Source organism: Heliangelus exortis, chromosome 3 (assembly GCF_036169615.1).
Source record: "Heliangelus exortis chromosome 3, bHelExo1.hap1, whole genome shotgun sequence".
Taxonomy (NCBI): Eukaryota; Metazoa; Chordata; class Aves; order Apodiformes; family Trochilidae; genus Heliangelus; species Heliangelus exortis.
The window spans coordinates 80,713,593-80,732,395 of NC_092424.1; the positions used below are offsets into that span (position 1 = coordinate 80,713,593).

The 18,803-nt window shown below is 39.6% G+C and overlaps 1 protein-coding gene across 6 annotated transcripts in view; it reads right to left on the reverse strand.

Annotated features, from left to right (window-relative positions):
* CYB5R4 (cytochrome b5 reductase 4) overlaps nucleotides 1–17,699 on the reverse strand; it is a 38,821-nt gene extending 21,122 nt beyond the window's left edge. For 2 of the 6 annotated variants that reach the window (XM_071741424.1, XM_071741422.1), the window contains exons 1-8: nucleotides 17,548–17,699; nucleotides 16,192–16,345; nucleotides 13,257–13,357; nucleotides 11,178–11,262; nucleotides 7,654–7,692; nucleotides 2,089–2,143; nucleotides 490–547; nucleotides 301–394 (exon numbers count right to left, since the gene is read on the reverse strand). In XM_071741424.1, coding sequence (XP_071597525.1) covers nucleotides 301–394; nucleotides 490–547; nucleotides 2,089–2,143; nucleotides 7,654–7,692; nucleotides 11,178–11,262; nucleotides 13,257–13,357; nucleotides 16,192–16,345; nucleotides 17,548–17,622 — 661 coding nt within the window. In that variant the 5' untranslated portion in view covers nucleotides 17,623–17,699. Of the gene's footprint in view, nucleotides 1–300; nucleotides 395–489; nucleotides 548–2,088; nucleotides 2,144–7,653; nucleotides 7,693–11,177; nucleotides 11,263–13,256; nucleotides 13,358–16,191; nucleotides 16,370–16,546; nucleotides 16,626–17,547 lie in introns of those variants that run through there. The other 4 variants (XM_071741425.1, XM_071741423.1, XM_071741427.1 and 1 more) reach the window with 2 other exon arrangements.
* Nucleotides 17,700–18,803: the final 1,104 nt, after the last annotated feature.

Sequence of the window (18,803 nt, forward strand, 5' to 3'; positions counted from 1 at the left end):
TTTTGAATAAGGGCATTTTAATAGTCATCGAAAACACACTTGAAGAAAAATTTTACCCAATACCTACATCAATTTCTTACTACACTATTGCATCTGTAAAAAATTAAGTACATGCTAAACAAATGAAGATTTAAATTGATAAACAACAGAATTACTTTACATCAAGGTACTTTAATCAACTCTGATAAAAGAGGAATAAAATATCACTTGGTATACATAAAATGCATATGGTCTGGTGAGAGGGTTTTAACAAAATAGAACTAAAGTTCAGTACTTCCAATGTAAAATAACAGTACCTACCAACTTCTACAAGATAGGAATGGTCATCCATGATGATCTCTCCCCTTAATCGTTTGTCTTGACAGTCAGCTATCACCAGTTCTGCATTCATACCCTTTCATAGGCAAGGAAAAAAAATTAAATTCTCACAGAATTCAAGCTGGATCACAACTGGGTCTTTTAATTCTCCTTTTCATAAAATACGCTTACCTTCTGCTTAGTGTATATCACAATGGTGATCAAGCTATCTGTTTGGAACCAGTCATAACTGTAAAAAAATACAGTTATGATAAAAATACATACTTTTTTTGGGCATGCCAAAGTATGCATATAACCAGCAGTTTTCAAGTAGAGCTTCCTTCATGAATTTACAAGCCAAATACATTATTTACTATTTTTAAGAGATAAGTCGGGAGCCAATAATTTTTAAAAGACTACTAAAATAACAACAGTATAATTATACAGCCTGGTAGCACATTGTAGCTAAAATTATATGGTGTTGGTTTACTTCAAAACCACATGTATGTTTTGTGCAATATATTAACCTTCCTGACAAGATGATTAAAAGCTTGACCTCAAACAACAGAATTAATAGCCAGGGTGGCTTCCAAGAGATACAGATTACACACACATACCACAAAACCACAGTTCCCTTCATCTCCCCAAATCAAGATTTTACATTCCTATGCTCCCAAGCTACACAAACCTTGTAATAAATCCAAGGTAAGGCAAAAACCAAAAAGCCTTCATATGCTAGTTGTTTGTATGGCCTTATAGTTGCCAAAAAGTATCTTACCCACCCAACCTCAGAAAAGCTATTCCTTTCTCTACCTGTTTTCACAGGGCCATATATCTGACAATCTCATGCCTGGCTCTCCACCACAGACATCTGTAGCTTTCATTTGACTTCCATCTGGGTTGTAATCCCAGCCAGTAAAAGTCAACTCTGTCCCCACAACAAAAGGTAACTGCTCACATCTGCACTGCTACTGTCTCCTCCCTTCCCCAATGTCCTAAACACTTCTGTCTGCTTCTTGGACTCCTGGATCAGAAAAGAAGACAAAGAGGAAGGATGCAGCTCCAGCAAACACTCCTGGTAGCCAACATGTTCCAGGCTGTACACCTTCCAGTCAGTCACACATCAAGAACATGCCAAACAGACATGGGAAGAAAGACAGCAAGGTTTGGAGAGCACTCCAGAAGATAAACCATGTGTCAGCTGTTCACAAGACACAATGTTTTATATGACTGCCTGTAACTAGCCCAGACATTGCACAGTCATAGGAGATCTTGATGCAAAGTGAGAAACTGAACCTTGGTAACTGAAGGCATCATGGAGTAAAATAATAACTCAGTGACAACAGCAAGCATATCACAGTGGGGTTTTAGGGCCTGTTTCACTTTGTACATTGCACAAATTTGAATATACCTAATCATATCTTAATATATTCCAGCTCGAATTACTTTTCCAAGGCATGCCAACTCATATGTTTATGGACAAATTAATGAGAGCCAAAAAAGTAATCAGCCCAGTAGGAATCACTTTTCAATTTTCTCAAGAACCACAGAATTACCTTGGCTGGAAAAGACCTTCAAGATCATGGAGTCCAACCATTAACCTAACACTGACAAGTCCTTAATTAAACCATATCCCTAACTACTGTACCTGTATGACTCTTAAATACCTCCAGGGATAGTGACTCATTTAGCTGGAAAATCAAAAACTAACCACAGGAAAAGTTGCTGCCTTTATTAAGAACTGCAGAGAATTATTAAAAAAAAATGTTCAACAGACAATTAAAGACTTACCTTGGAATTAAATCTTTAGCAGAAGCAGCTTGTGCTTTCTTCTCAGGAACCATACCTACAAAGAGCAGAATGTTATTAAAATATTTGTTGTGATGCTCACTTAATAGATAGCATAACCAGAGATTATTTGTTTGGCTTGTTTTGAAATTGAATGATCTTAATACCCCTCTACAACATTTAGTGGCTTTATTTGCACAGGCAGCCAGAAGTACCCATGTACTTATTTAATTTTGTTTTTATTCAGCACTTTCTCTTAGGAAGCAGACTTCTAGAATGCAAGTTCTACTTGAGAAATTAAGAGTTTCATAAACTACAGAACCTGTGGATGTAGCCATTCTGCTACATGTAGTTAGTTTTCAGCTTCACCTGATATTAGCTTGTGCTTTTACACTTCGTAATATTGAAGCATGGGAGAAAGTTATCTAAATTAATCTTCTCTAACAGAACTATTTATTTACATATAAACTATTTATAGTTTAACAATAATATGTAAGATATATATATATGTATATATATAATATATATAATATATAATATTCAATTTAGGACATCTAGGCTAACCTAATTCACAAGTAAAATTTCATGTCTGTCAGCCAAGCAAAAATATCAGCCATAATCTCTCTACTTTACATTTTGCTAGGAATTTTTAAAGTATTCAGCTATTCACTTTAACTATTAAACAATATGAAACAGTCTTGAAAAAGCCTTTTCTGGAAAACAATACTTGGTCAGTCTTTGAAAACATCAACTCTGGCCTAATAAAAATGGAACACATTTGGCAAAAACCTAAGCAGACATGACAAATAAAAGCTTTAACTGCAATATTTCATCAATTTTAACACAATGAAATCATATAGAATCATGATGGAGGAAGCTGCACAGTCTGAAATATAGTGTGGTTTGTAAAACAGGAGAGGAAGGAATTTTCTGGGACAGTGGTAAGGCAGAGGACTAAAGTAACAGTTGGTAAGTGCAGGATTCAAGCCCTTTTAAAGGTAAACCCCACAAACCTGAAACAGCTATGCATAAAATAATGAATTCTCAGTTATATGGATTATTATCTTCTAAACACCAGGAAGTTTTGCATTCTGACTACAAGCTTAAACACAGTAATTGTGTGGCTCCACCATGTGGGAAGTAGATGAAAACAGCCACTTTGGTCTAAGCCAATCTGTCAAAGCTATTTGATTTTCCAGATGGGGAATTAACCCAAAGCAATTAAAATTCACTGGAATTACTTATTCTTTGATCCTTAATTACCCTTAAGTACATACCATCTGCAACAGTCAAGGAAGCTAAATAGCAGAGCAGTCAGATCATTGCAAAAGAAAACCAATCAGCTAATGAGAAAAGCCTTCTCAAAGGCTAAGCCTTTCATGAGCACATATGCTTAGGTTGGTCTCCACGAATAATGGGAATTCATGGTCATACACACTCCTGTTTGCTTTTGCAGGTCAGCAGAAATATATGAACAGCCATAACAAAAAAAACCATTCTGGCAAACCAAGTTATTTATGAATTACCCTGACATACTGTAAGATGTTATGCAAAACCAAGAATTCACACTGCAATAAAAAGACAACGATTCAGATGATCAGCAAACCAATTAAGGACAGGGCTCTATACTGGTCATGGTGGTCATAAGTAAAGAAAAGCTGGTGGTGCAGCCAAAGGCTGATGGCAGGCATGCAATGAAGGAGTTTAAGGTGACCAGGATGAAGAGCAGAATTCCAGCTCTGCATCTCACAAAAGCAAACTTCAGCTTGTTCCAGGAGCTGCTTTGCAGAATCCATGGAAGAGCAAAGAGAGTGGGTAAGAGTGTCTCACATTATCCTCACAGTCACATTGGAGAAAGCTGAGGTTGGGAAGTGGATTACTATCTCAGTGGAAAATTAGTGGGACTGCCAGTCACAAAAGGTGTGATTAGCAGTACAAACTCCAGCTGGTGGCTAGTTACAGCTGGTATTTCCTAGGGAACAGGGAATGCCAATACTGTTCAATGCCATCATTAGCAAGCAGAAAGGCACACATTTTCCTGCTGTCAGGAAGTATGTGAGCAATAACAAATTATGGGAAGCACTCAAAATAAGAAAGATTATGGCTACCATTCAAAGGGACCCTGAAAGACCGAAGTAATGAGCTGATAAAAGCTCCGTGAAGCTCAAAAGCAAATGTAAAATTTTGCACCTGAGAAAAAATATTAAAATCTGACATAACAGGACGAGTGGGGGGGCCTGATTAGAAAAAAGCTTTGCAGAAAACCTTCCAAGGACTTGGTAGACAAGCTGAACTTGAGCAGATACTGCGTCCTCACGGTGATGAAGACCACATCTCTCGAGGCAGGAACACAGCAATCAGTTCAAGGCAAGAGATTCTTCCTCTCTGTTCAGCATTTGTGAGACCACATCTAGAGTACTGTGTTCAGTTTCAGCTGCCCGGTGCAGGACAGACATGGATACAACAGATTAAGTCTACAGCAAGGCCACCAAAATGGTCCCCAGCTAGAGTACAGGATATATGAAGGAAGGCTGAGGGAACTGTGTGTGTTCAGCCTGTAGAAAAGGCTACAGGGGAAATCCAGCAGCAATCTTCAACTACCTAAAGAGAAGGGGTGGGAGAGAAGGAAGTAGAGAAGATGGAGTCCTCTTGGAGAAGTGTGAGAGGAAACGTGTAAGTAGCAGAGAAAATTCTGCTTATCTGTATGGGGGGTGGAAAAGGAGGAAAACAAGAGAAACCAAAATACCACACCTCTTTGCTTCCCATAATGGTGGGGTTACTCATGAGCAGCCTGATCTAGTATCAAAGTTTACCCTGTGCTGGGCAGGTGAATGGACTGAACAAGCTCCAGATGTTCCATCCAATCTGAACTGTTTCAGGATGCTCAGAAAGCTTTCTGTAATTATCGTTTTCTTTGTTCTTAGAAGGTTCAGAACAAGCCTGACACATAAACTCCAAATACTACTAAGAAGAACAGAACAGGAACATTTATGGTAAAGATTTAGTTTTCTGTATTTGAAACTCCAGCTCTAACTCTTGTCCCATCACCCTTTTCTAAACTAAGTTTTTTCAAGCTCTGGTGTGCATATATACTGAAACACTAGCTTGTTTTCAGATGGTAGAACTGCCAAATCTTTTTTTTTTCTTTACTATTAACATTACAAAAATCATCATCATCATAATTTGGGTGAAAGAAAAATTTAGTTTACCTCAAAAGTAGAAGGCTGAAAAAATAATTTAAAAAATACATTTTTTGATACACATTTGTTTTCAAACAAACAGGAAGTTTTCAGGTTTGATTTAGTAATGGAAGCATTTTGAAATTTTGATGTCTTTTGTATGAAACTCAAATGCTGAAAAGCACATGGGTGTAAACTAATGTTGACTGTTATCACTGGCAATATGTTCTGAAAATTTCAGCTTTAATTGCCTCTAACATTACATACAATTGAAGTTCACAAAAGTCAAGAATGTATTTAAGTTGATTGATCTGAGCACACTCCAATACAATTATTATTTATATGTTTTAGATTGATAGGAAAAAAAAATTTTCACTAGTGCCGATAACTATCAAAAAAATCAGAGCTCATGCCACAGGCTTCTTTCTAGACTCATTTTGACTCTTTTTGACTAAAATTTACAAGAGCTAAGCACTGAGACACAACCACTGAATATGTAAAACCTTAAGGAAGTTAACTTCACAAACTGACCTCTCCTCTTTTCAACAAAGTTCTGCCAAACACGTAAACTGACTACAAGAAAGCATTAGAAAGCATTATTTGGCAATTTCTTTGGAAAGTGCCATCTAAGTAATTTCCTATGTCTCCTGACAAGGTAATCTGGACAAGAAACATTATTGCCAGGAGGGGAAGCAAGATGGAAAAGAAAGGGAATATCACTTCTCTTTACCTAGATCCATGGTGTAAGTGAAAGATGCATAGGAAAGCTCTGGACAGTTAGACAAGCACAAAACCTAATGAATTTATGAATCCAAATAATCAAGAGTCTTTCTTACCATCCAAAGAAATAGATGGTAAAATCAGTCATCTTCTTGCATACAAAATGTTTATTGTTTGATTAATGACTCCTAGCTGCTAGTGATATAATTTTGATAAAGCAGAGTTTGCTTACTAATTCCTCCAATCCTTCAAGGCAAGATTAACTTGTTCATTGCTGAAGGAAAAAAAAGGAAATTCAGGCAGCAGACCCTGTCAAAGTTTAGCTTAAGATCTTACAAGGCTAGAGAGCAAAACAGGAATAAATAAAATAATCTTGCTTACTTTTATATGATGTTTAATATTTTGTGTAGGTCAATGCTTGTGTGTACTAAAACATAAATTGCCTTTTAAAAATCAAGCACAACATTCAAAGAACACAAAGGGAGGGCAAGGAAGACAGTATGAGAAAAAAAGAAAACAAATGGGAACTCAAATTTACCAGAGAAAGCATGAACAAGCTACCTTCCCTTCTCTGTACCTGGACTTGCTGGTGGTGCAGGGACACCACCCTGAGCACTTCTCTGGCTTCATCTTAAGATGCTGCTCCTCCTGACACTCCAAACTTTGACTGCTCTAGACTCCTTTTCAAAGTTTCAGCCTGGACTTTTCCATGACTGATTTGCACCTGTTCCCTTTCATGCCAACAGGTCAGCCTTGAGTTAAAAACTATTATTCCCCTTCACAGGTGTTCAGCTTATTTGCTCTACCAACAAACACCCTCTCCTAACACCTCATTTGATGGGACTTCATAATCCATATTCTTTTAGGAAGCCTCTTATAATAATATGAGGAATCAGCCTGCAATATTTCCCTAAAAGCATTAAAATTAAATGCATAGTTCTTGATCATTAACAATCAAAGCTACCTCCAGTACTCAAAGAAGGGCTCAGGGAAGGCTTGAATGCTTCCCTTTCTCTACAAGGACTACTGACAACCTCTTGATACACTTGCAGGACTATACTTGCTTCTCTTAGAGTTACACCACTTAAGCCCAGTCATTCATTCTCACAGTAGTTCAGTCATGCTCTGATCAGCTAATTCAATTCCCTTTCAACTCATTTCTCAGTGATGACCTTCCAGCTTTTAGAAGAAACTTAATTCTAAGTGTTCCTCAAGATTTTGTCTTGCCTCTGCTATGCCAGCTCCATGGCCACCCAGATTTTCTGGTACAGGAAAGGACCAAAAAGCCTGGCAATTTTGTACTGGCAGACTTCACTGCACACAGTCATTTGTGATCTGTCCTGCCCAACTCAAGCAGAAAGCTTGTTCATCTTATATAACTGCTTACCTATACTGAAACAGGAAAACTCAAAACTTTGTCTCTAAACAGTTTATTCGGCCTTTTTGGGCTTCAATACTACTATACTGCATTTTAAAAAAATACTTTTAAACACTGAATTCACAGTAGCTTATCAGGATTTTGCCTTCTACAACATTCCACAGTTCACTAGAGCCTCAACATCCAATTCCAATATAGAGATAGGCAGAAGTCTGGATAAACACTGCCCCTTTGATAGCATTCAAATAAACTCAAGATTCACTCCCCACCTCACTCCAGATGAATACTTACCATTAAGCTGTTTCTTCTCTTCAGACAGAGTAGAAATCTCTATAAGCATTAAGAAAAAACGAGCACGATAGTAAGAAGTTACAGCACAGCACTTGCACACATCATACTAAAAAAATGTCATATTAAGGATCTCCAAATAAACCTTCCAAAACGTTACTAGATTGACCAGGATGCTCCCTAAATCAAACAGACACAAATAAATGCAGCACTTAAAAAATACTGTGTTAAAAAATGCCAAAAGCTGCACAGCACTTAATGATAGGAAACACTAGAACCGTGGCAGTTCAAAACAAATGCAGATTATATTGTGCAATTACCAGCTTAATTATTAAGAAGCTCGTTAAACGTGACAGACTTTTGATGACACTTGCCTCACAACAACACAGAGCAGCCACTGAATCTGACTGACCCAATCCTTGGAAATCTAAACCCAATCCTTGGTAGAAAGCCAGGGAAAAAATAATCTTTGCATAAGGTCCTTCTGTCAAATTATGTAACAAATTATTAACTTATTTTTTTAATTAACTATACAGTATGCTGCAGCTACTCCAAACAAATGCTAGCAGGAAAAAAACAGTTAAAAGACCAATCAGGACCAATCAGGTGAATTACACAGTGTCAATTCACATGTAAGGTACTCAACTCCAAGGTAAAGGCACTACACCTCTCAACCATAGCTCATAGCACATCTGAGGAAACTAGTTCTATGGATGTACCCAGGCAGCTCTCTGCCTTCTCCTTGTTGCCCATCTCAAAATGTTTCAATATAAAGGTCCAACTGATAGTTTCTCTTACAGGACTCAGGCTCAGGGAAGTGGGAAAAACCCATGTGTTCTTACTGCTCCCTTTTCTGACAACAAAAAGGGGAATTTCTCCCCTGTTCTTGGGAATCCTCCCCACTGCTCCAGCATCACTGCAGCCAATGTTAAGAGGAAAAAATGCCACAGTAAGACAAGTGAAGGGAAAGCTCCTGAAACAAAGTGCATACAGTATTGCAGCATGACTTCAGAGCTGACCAACAACTGCCTTTATCAGAGGCATTCATATTGTGCTACTGTAAAATAAATACAAAACACTCCACAGGATTAATGCCACCATTCACACAAAATGATGCTGCATTTGTTTGCATATTCTTCTATGCACCACTTAAAGCTTTCTGCAGGATAAGGAAGTCATTCACAGAAACTCATTTTGTGATTAAGGGTATTTAGGTAATTTTTGTGTTCAAAAGTCTACTGTTATTTTAAGACACTGCACCAAAACCACCATTACAATTTTAAGGGCAGTTTGAAGCATTTCCGAGTCACAACCCTATCTCTCCTCTTTGGATGGCACCATGGTTCTCACTCTAACCTCACTGAACTAACAATAATACAACATGCATTCTGACTCCCAAGTTATGTTACCACTAAAGAAACACAGGGACATATACTAACATTTGTCTACAAGCAGTATTAACAGTCTTAAAAGATACCAGACAAGAAACTAACATTCACACTGACATTTACAGCTGAGAACCTGAAAGGGAAGGTGAGCAGCTTAATGCTGCAGGGTTTGTTGAGGGAGATCCTGAAATTATATTTACAGGCTTGGGTATTCCTATATTCATATACTCAGCCTGGAGGAGGCTCAGGGGAGACCTCATCACTCTCTACAACTCCCTGAAAGGAGGGTGTAGCCAGGGGGGGGTTGGTCTCTTTTCCCAGGCAACTCTCAGCAAGACAAGAGGGCACGGTCTCAAGTTGTGCCGGGGGAGGTTTAGGTTGGACATTAGAAAGAATTTCTTTACTGAGAGGGTGATCAAGCATTGGAATGGGCTGCCCAGGGAAGTGGTGGATTCTCCGTCCCTGGAGATATTTAAAAAGAGACTGGATGTGGCACTCAGTGCCATGGGCTGGTAACTGCAGCAGTAGTGGATCAAGGGTTGGACTTGATGATCTCTGAGGTCCCTTCCAACCCAGCCAATTCTATGATTCTATGATTCTATAGTTACTGCACTGGCCTTTTCAGCAAGTACAAACACTGCATGTGCACAACTTCACTGTGACACCACGGAACAGACACATCACAATTTCCCATTAGTCACTACCACACCACCAAGCAGCATTCCCAAAAGACAAGTTGGCAAAATATTAACTATCACCAGCATCTTCAAAAAACTCCCCTAAAAAAACCAAAAAAACAAAAAAACCCCCACCACCTTAGAATATTCAAGGACAAGCTTAAGCTTCTTTAAATAGTTCAATAAGAAAATAACTGTACCAGCTTCCAAGAAAACACCAAAACACAAGACACAAAAAACAGAACAAATTTTCCAGCAATGCCCCAACAAAGCTACATCTGCCTTACTCACAGTGTACTGAGACTGTATCAAACAGCAAGTACCTATGCTTGCCCTGCTGCCAAACACTCACCCTCTGCCACAGAAAGAAAGCAAAGTTTCCTATAATTTGAAGTCCTGTCTTTCCTCTATGCTTAAGGACCCATTTAATCATATTCAAACACATGCACCTCAACTTAATATTTTGTTCTTCTATTTTCAAGTGGAAACTCTGCTGAATATGGTCTTCTGGAAGAATGCAAGACTAGAATTTCTGCTGGCTGGCAGTGAAGTTAGTCAGTCATGATTTTGATAAGTCAAATGAGGAGCACACATAACCCTCAAGCAAAGTAAAACTGATAGTTTTACAGTGAAGAATTTCAGCAAATTCGGTCTAATCCGTTTGATTCTTTTTTAAAGACTGAAGCAGCTGAAAAGAGACACTGGCAACAGGTTTTATACTTTTATCCTGCAAATCTTACTACAGCAAAATGGATACAATAGTCTTAATGTGGAGGAAGATAGAGAAAGTGAACAACAGAAATTGGACTACCATAGCTGCCAGGGACAAAAAAGAAAGAAGAAATCCTTACAGTACATTGGATTGCACTTCCTGATCTTGAAGGTCTTTTCCAACCTTAAAGATTCTACTGTATCTCTTGCTGTCTAAGCTCAGAGAAGTCTGTTGTTTCAGAAAAATTTTCTCCAAGTAAATGCAAACTAAAGGACCCAATAAAGTGTTCTGTAAAGGATAATTGCCCATAAAATGTATTCAAATATCTCAATACATTTGCAACTTGCCAGACCTATGTCTGGTGCTGAAGTCACCAGATTGAAAATAATGACTTATTTCAAGATGAGACCTGCCCATGATAGTCTGTCCCCTGGGATAAGAGGAAGGAAAGGTCTTGGGGGACAAAAAACAAACCCAAAATTCTATATACATATGCACATAACCTGCACACACACATCCATTTTCTGATGACTAAAACCAAAAGAAATGTAGGAGTATATTAACTCTAAAAGTTCAATATGAAATATTATCTTCAGGTATCTAATATGAAAAGACAATATATATATATCAGCATTCATTTCTGTGCAAGAACAGAGACTCTTCTATAAATATGATTCAGGATTTCTCTTAATTTCTACATGACTTTGGAGTAAAACATAATAGAAATTGTTTCACTCTTAAAACCCTCACCTTTTGGAGCAGCAATAGGCTTGGCAGACATTCTCCCAACAAGACATTCCTTCAGCATTGATTCATAATTGACCCAACGATGAACCTATATATTAAAAAAAATGGTTATCACAAAATTTGCAATTACTATGTTGTTCTATGCACTAAAATAGGAAAGTACATTTTTGTACAATGGCTACTGCAATTCATTTAGCAATTTTTTTTTTCAAACACAAACACTCATTCATTAACTACTTATTTTTACTTCTATTATGGATAGCACTGAATTAAATGAAAAAAACAGTACCATATAAAAGTGACAATAGTTTAATTCATTCGTTTTATGCTCTGTGGTATCAGAAATTCAGAACCTTGAACATTTTTATAATGTAAATTTAGTGATTAACAGCATAAAGACCTTGTCTTTACCCCAGTGGTAATTAGCCTTGGTTAGATACAAGAGACGGGGAAAGGGATGAAGGAAACAAAGAATAGTAGTTTAGAAACACAAACACCTCCTCCTAAGTTGGTGTATTTCTCTTTGTTTGTCTTACTATCACCAGTGTAGTTGGAAATTACCTATTTTATAAAGTCAAGTGAAGAAAAAGCAGTGGCTTTGCAGACCAGAACTAGAGAAGTTGCAGAGGAAATGGATAGCAGAAAAGTCAGGGCATCCAGCAAAATGTCACAAGTAGAGAAAAGGAAATTAAGTGCTGCCTGACAAAGTTGAATGTTAATCAGAGATTTTAAAACTAGACCTTTAAAATGGACAAGCTAAGGAGACAAGATGAAGAATCCCATCCACAAGTTGTAGTTTCCTTACAGTTAACAGGCAGAAATGAAGGATTTTGAATGAGTCATTTCTTCCAGAAATTTGAGAAACTCTAGCAAACTCTAAGAAATCAGTATTTGACAGGCACAGAATGTTAAACCATAGAGAATAGTAAGAGAAAGGCCTCCAAACCAGGAAAAGATCAGCCAGAAACAAAAATGTGAATAGCATATTTTAAGGATCTGAGCATTGCTTTCCACTCCCATGACAAAGCAAACTTTAAAAAGTAGCAACTATGTATCTAAACTTTGTAACAACTTGAAGGATTCCCCAAATATTCCCGATTTCCTGTCTCCCATTTCAGAGTACATCACACAATAGTTGACAGGGAGGCAGCTATAGAATTCCAGGACACAACCTAATACTGGATGAACTTTAAGAAAAGAAACTCCAAATTTCTTGAAACCAGAATTTCTTGAAAGAGAATTATGCCAGAATGCAGCACTTCATTTGTGAAACGATTGCCCACAGATAAACTTAACAAAGCCAAAACATAACATTTGTTAAACATATTTTGCAAATAAAGGCATAACATTCTAATGTACAAACCCCAAAGAGATTCAGGTTCCGTTTCAGAAACAAGAATTTCCTTTCTGCTCTTTCCCAGTTTCTTAAACAATTTTTGTAAGCCAGAGAAACTCAAAGAATGTCTGTTTCTAAAAAATACCAGCTTAGTGAATTATGTTTTATAGCACCACATTTGCAAGTGATCCCTCACAGAAAGTACACCAATTCTGCAAGCCCTTTGTTTTTTGAGTATTTCCAGAAACAGTAAACAAGGAAAAGACCAAATCTTGTTATTTGTTCACAATCAGTTAATAGTAGTCCCAGCTTTTTTTTTCAGTACTTTGTTCACTGATAATGCAGAGGCCACAAAAGAATATTACAAGCATTTTTCTGAAAGCTAAAGCTCTGAGAAGAAAACTCATCTCCAACTAACGAAATTATTTATCCCAGTAATTTATTAAGAAGGTGGTACTTCAAGTTGTTGAGAGCTTTATTGCTAGTTCTGCTAAAAATTAGTTTCATAAACTTGAAATTGAAGCATCATTCCAACAACATAAAGTAACAATTATTGTCTTTAGTACAAATTTTCAACTACATGCCTCTTTCAGCACCCATAAGTGCCATTCTGACTTCCTGCTTTTTATTAGACCTGAAAATGTTCAAATAACCATTTCCCTAAGTACCCTAAAATAATCAGAAAACGTGCTGTTTTCAAAATACTTCTCAGTAATCAAGTGTCATTCACTACCTATTGTCCTCACCTGATCAAAGAGGTCTGTACCATCAGTTCCTGCTGCTTTCATTAGTTCATCCTCACCACCAGGATGATATTCCATGTATGGTGTGACATTATATACAAATCCTGCAGAAAAAAAGAACAAAGAAACATGAGCAGCCTTTCTATAACCACTAAAACCACTCCCATCTCCAAAAGCAGCCAAAAGGTTACTGCATATTAAACAGTCTAATGGCAAACAGTGGACATGATTAGAACAAACAGTGTGACCTTCCAAAAATAGAAATCTAAGTTATAGAACTGCATAGAGCACAAGACATCTTACTACATAGAAAGACCAATTCTACAATGCCATACCATTTGTTCCTGAAGACACCTGCAGGGTTAAGACATTAACAAAATTAACCCTTGAGCATATTGTATCCTAGCTAGGGGGTAAAAGAACCAGAGTCTGGCTTGAACAGAGGCATAAAACTGACCCAGTTAACAAAATTAATTGTTTTCACTCTCATTTCCAACTAAGTGCCTCTTAAAGCACCATCAGAGTTGTTTCCTTATGAGCCATCACCTTTGGAATAAAATGCCTACTGGAATGTCATGTCTCCCATAAAGTAAAACTGCTACCATCAGCAACAAAACTTCCATTTTTCAGCTTCAGCTATACAAAAACCTAAACATAGCAAATGCTCGTTAAAGGCTTACAACTCTGGTATTAAATTTATCCTGGCAAAAGGGCTTCTACATGAGTACTATTCTTCTAATTTCCAGGGAGATAAAACAACACTTCCTGACAAATCTGAAATTATAAACTCTAGTTATTGTTCCTATGCAACCAGTTTAATAAAAGCCTGAAGAATGCAGCCATAAACACGTTTAACTACAGACATATTGCTGCTAATGGGACTATTTCAGGCCTACCTACCAGAGTATTTGAAAATACACATTACCACAAGAGGATGCTACCAGAAGTGGAACTGTGCCAGTGCTCTCATTAGAAACTTTGAACACATAACTTCTGACACTTCAGAAGCTAAAGTTCATTCATTCAGCACGGAGCAGGGACAATCCTGGTTGGCAAGAACAACCACCCCAGACAATAAATGAAAGACCTTTGCATATTTTACTGGCCTAATCTTCTGATGGGTGTATTAACTATGCCATCTTGTGTGCAGCACTGATTACTGCACGTGGTAAAATGTGAGAAAATACAGAGTTAGGACCTCCCAAATAGTAGCCAAATGTCCGATACACCATCCCACTTCCAGAAGCAAAAGAACTCTCACTTTTATACCCTCTGCAGGTTTTTTTAACCCTGCTGACATCCTACTTTTTATAGAAATACATGGCCTATATAACAACATTCTTTGATGATGATCACACTGGGTTTTTGAACTAATTTAGCTCCTCATCTACTGAACACTCATCAGTTTCTGTTCTCTCTTATGGAGGCAGACTCCAACTACCAATGCAGAATCCCCATTTAGGTTTTCCACAATGGTCTTATTTTACTATCTGTCTACATATCAGGTCTGCAGACAATCTACCAGAATTCTCAGTTATGTTGGCTTTTGCATCAGACAGAAAAATTTAAAGACAGATACAGAAGCAGCATGATGGAGTTCTTGTAAAAAACAACCTCAGAGATGTAGTCTAAGAAACAGAATACTAAAAATAAGGGAATAAGAAATTAAAAAACAAAACAGAAGCATTTTTAAGCAGTGGTTCCATCTGCAGTAGTAGATGTGCCTTTTTGAGAGAGAAAAAAAAACAACACAACTCCACAATAAATAAGTTTTCCTTAGCTCTCCTCCCACCATAGTTTTGCTAGCATGTGCAAGAGCAGCACACAGGGAAGGGCATTAACAATCCTGTTTTGCTCAAAAGCCAGTACTGAATGACATTTTACAATTACTTTCATGCTCATCCCCTTTAACAGCCAAAACAACTACAGCCACTCTCATGGAGAAATTCTGAACTTTTTTTCTCTGCAGTTCAGAGATATTATGTCAACCAACAATCACTTATCAGATGAAAATTACCACTAAGTGAACCACTCTTTCCAGAGAAACATCACATTAGTTACTCTGATCTTCTTAATCTAGATTCATAGAAGTGCTCTTATCTCATACCAAATATAAGGTGATATTAATGTATTTTAGCCTCTAAATTATTAAACTTGAGAGCAAACAGTTTATTCTTTTCTGTAACAGCACTAGGAATTTAATTTTCAGCACTGAAAATACTCTTCTAGCCACAGCTATTACTCCATACTACTTTTCACACATTGTTAACTTACATTTACTTTCAGCTTTTGAGCTAAATTTTCACCAAAGTAAGAACATAAATAAAATGGCTGAGTTACCACTGATATTTATTATGCTAGATATACTTTACAATTGCTCTGTGTGGCAACTGTCCATTGCCTTACTAAGTTTTATGAAGTAATATGTGGGCTTCCACATTTATTTTCCAAAGATCATCCTACAGGTTTAAGTAACATTTTTATTATTTATGTGTTTCAGGATGCTATGAAGCAATCATTAAAACCAGTCAACTGATAAGAATAATCAACTCTCCAAGACTGAAGAGTGCAAGTAGGTATCAGCATTTTTAATGTCCTATTCTTGCTAACCCCTTGTTTATTTGAGGCATCACCTAAAAAACTTGTATTATTTTCATATACAGATATTTTCATATACAGGCATGAAATATATACCCCCTTTGAAGACTTCTCTAAAAAGCCTTGGAAGCAAAGAAAACCTTTGTGACACAAAATCTCTAACTTGAACAAAGTTGTGCCCAATTATTCTGAGATTACACCTGGCCTAAACGTAACAGGGACACAGTTTGTTCTGGGCTCTGACTTTTGTTGTTGTTTGGTTTGTGTTGCTTCCTTTTTAAGTACAGAAGAGAGAAGCTAGGTAAAAAAAAAATGCAGCAGCAACATCCCAGCAACCAACCTCTTATACATATCCAGCAGTCCTCCTTTTTGTTGTGTTTAGCAAGCTCATCTTCAGTCACTTCCATTAGCCTCCCTTTTAATCCAGTCAAGTCCTTCCCACTTTTAGTTAGTCTGATCCAATCCATAAGACTTCTTCCTGGTTTTAAAGGTACCTGAAAAATAACAAACATTACTAACTGTAGAGGAGAAAAGAACCGTTCAACACAGTTCCTTGAGCTCTCAAGGACCTGGGCAAAACAAGAAATAACACAACTAATATTCTTCACCGACATTTGGGGGCTCTGCTCAGCAGTAGAAGTCCGTAAGGAGCTTCCTACATGGTAACCCAGGCAATGGAATTATTGAACATGGACATTTAGTTAGCTCCAAGATACACACCACGTTCTGGTGTGACAGTAGAAAGTTTTTTATCCGCATCATTTGCATTATGTCCTGGAAAAGATATAAGCAAGAAAGAGATCTGAAAATCACAGCCAGGTAGGACAGCAACGAAGACTTTCTCCAAGCTCTAGAACAACTGGAAATCTCATCCAGAGAAAGCTGAGGCAAAAGACTTTGAGCTTATCAGGGATGTACTACCCATTGACCATCTGAAAGTCAGAGCAAAATCTTTAGGGTGTCTAACACCTTCCTTTTCAATAGCACCACAGGCTGAGAACACCTTTGATCCAAACTCTAGCAGGGAACAAGGCAAAAGTAATCGTGCTCTTACAAAACCAGAAGCAAGAAATCTAAAGAGCACATGGACCAACATCACTTCATGCTACTCTATGAATTTGCTTTCCAAGTGAGGTCTGCAGACCCCAAAAACCCTCGAAACTACTCCAAAGATACAAGCCCCAACAGGTGAAATGTAAACTGAGCACAGTAATTTAAAGCCCTTTTCTTTGCACAGGAGAAACCCCTGTGAAGGGAGGAGGCCTGGGAAGGCAGCGCAGGAAGCGTAATCACCACCAATGTGTTTTCAAAACATTAAAATATGAACGACTTTTCATCCAGACGAAGTGGAGCCAGCCCCTCCTCGCCCAGAGGCCCGGCCACAGCAGACGCGTTCCGGGGGCCAGCGGCCGGACTACGAGACCTCTGTAGGGAAGAGGCCGGAGGCAGCGCTACCCCAGCCGCAGCCGGGAGCCGACCGGCACACCGCAGCAGCTCCGCGGACACGGGCCGGGCCGCGCAGCCGGCAGAAACGAAGGGGGGAAAGGACTGAACCCTCAGGGCCGGGACCTCGACCCGCACCCACGGCCTCCACCCCCCTAAACTAGGATTCCCGGCAGCCCCGCCGGACTCGGGAGGCCCCAACTCCGGCTGCGACCCAACCCTAGGCCCGCAGCAGCGACCGAGCCGTCCCTACCTTTCCGCGCCCGCCCGCCGCCGCCCGCTGCTGGGAGCTGGGCCCGGGGAAGGCCTGCGGCGGCACGTTCAGCATCCTGCCGGCCCGGGACCCGGCCTGCGCCCCGCCGGCCGGCCGGGCGGAGAGCTCCGGCACAGGGCGCAGGCGCGGAGGCGGGCGGGGCCCGGACACGGGCGGGGTTCAGGCCTACCGGTACCGGAGCGGCCGCGCTGGCTGTAGGGGGGGGTGGGATGGTCTGGGAAAATCGCCTGGGAGCAGATATCCCTGCTGGCATCTCGGGCCCGCGGGGCTTGCGGAGACAGCTCCACACCCACAGACCAGGGCAGTGCGAGTGGGTGCCGAGCGCCGTGTGCCGCCTTCGCCTTCCTCACTCACCCTGGGGGGTTGTGTCCCCTTTGCAGAGAAGTTGGTTTCACGGCCGGGGCTCCCAGCGGTAGGTGCTGAAGGCCGCGGGTTGCTGTAAGGGGCGGTGTCGGTGTCGGTGCGGCCCCGGCTGTGAGGGCGAAGTGGCGAGAAGAGCTGTGTGCGAGGGTCGGTGCCTTCCTGCCGGGGACACGGGGAGCAGATGGATCGGGGGGAGAGATCCGGGGGTGTCCCTGGAGCGCTGAGCCAGCAGCAACACATCCTACACACACACACACACACACCCTGTGATTCTGTAACACACACACACACACCCTGTGATTCTGTAACACACACACACACACACACACACACACACACACACACACAAACACTGTGATTCTGTAACGCACACACACACCTCCCCTGTGATTCTGTAACACACACACACCTCCCCTGTGATTCTGTAACACACACACACACCTCCCCTGTGATTCTGTAACACACACACACAAACACAAACTCCCTGTGATTCTGTAACACACACACACACACTGTGATTCTGTCACACACACACACACACACTCCCTGTGATTCTGTAACACACACACACACAAGTGCTCAGGGAAGGGCAGCTCCAGGTTCCTATGTACATGACAGAGGTACCGGCACCTGGGACTAAAGCCTTGGATTTATTTGTCCCTTCACAAGGGCTTTGGTCTGCAGAATGATGTACTCAACACGACAGGTAATGTACATGAGATAGCAAATCCTTGCCTTAATAGTTAAAACTAAAACTGAACCACTGTAATCTGAATAGGATTTGGACCTTCCTCTCCATCTGGAAAACAGCTATACTGCTTCTCTTTTTCCACGTTTGAAAACTCCATTGTAACAGTAGGCTCAACATGAGA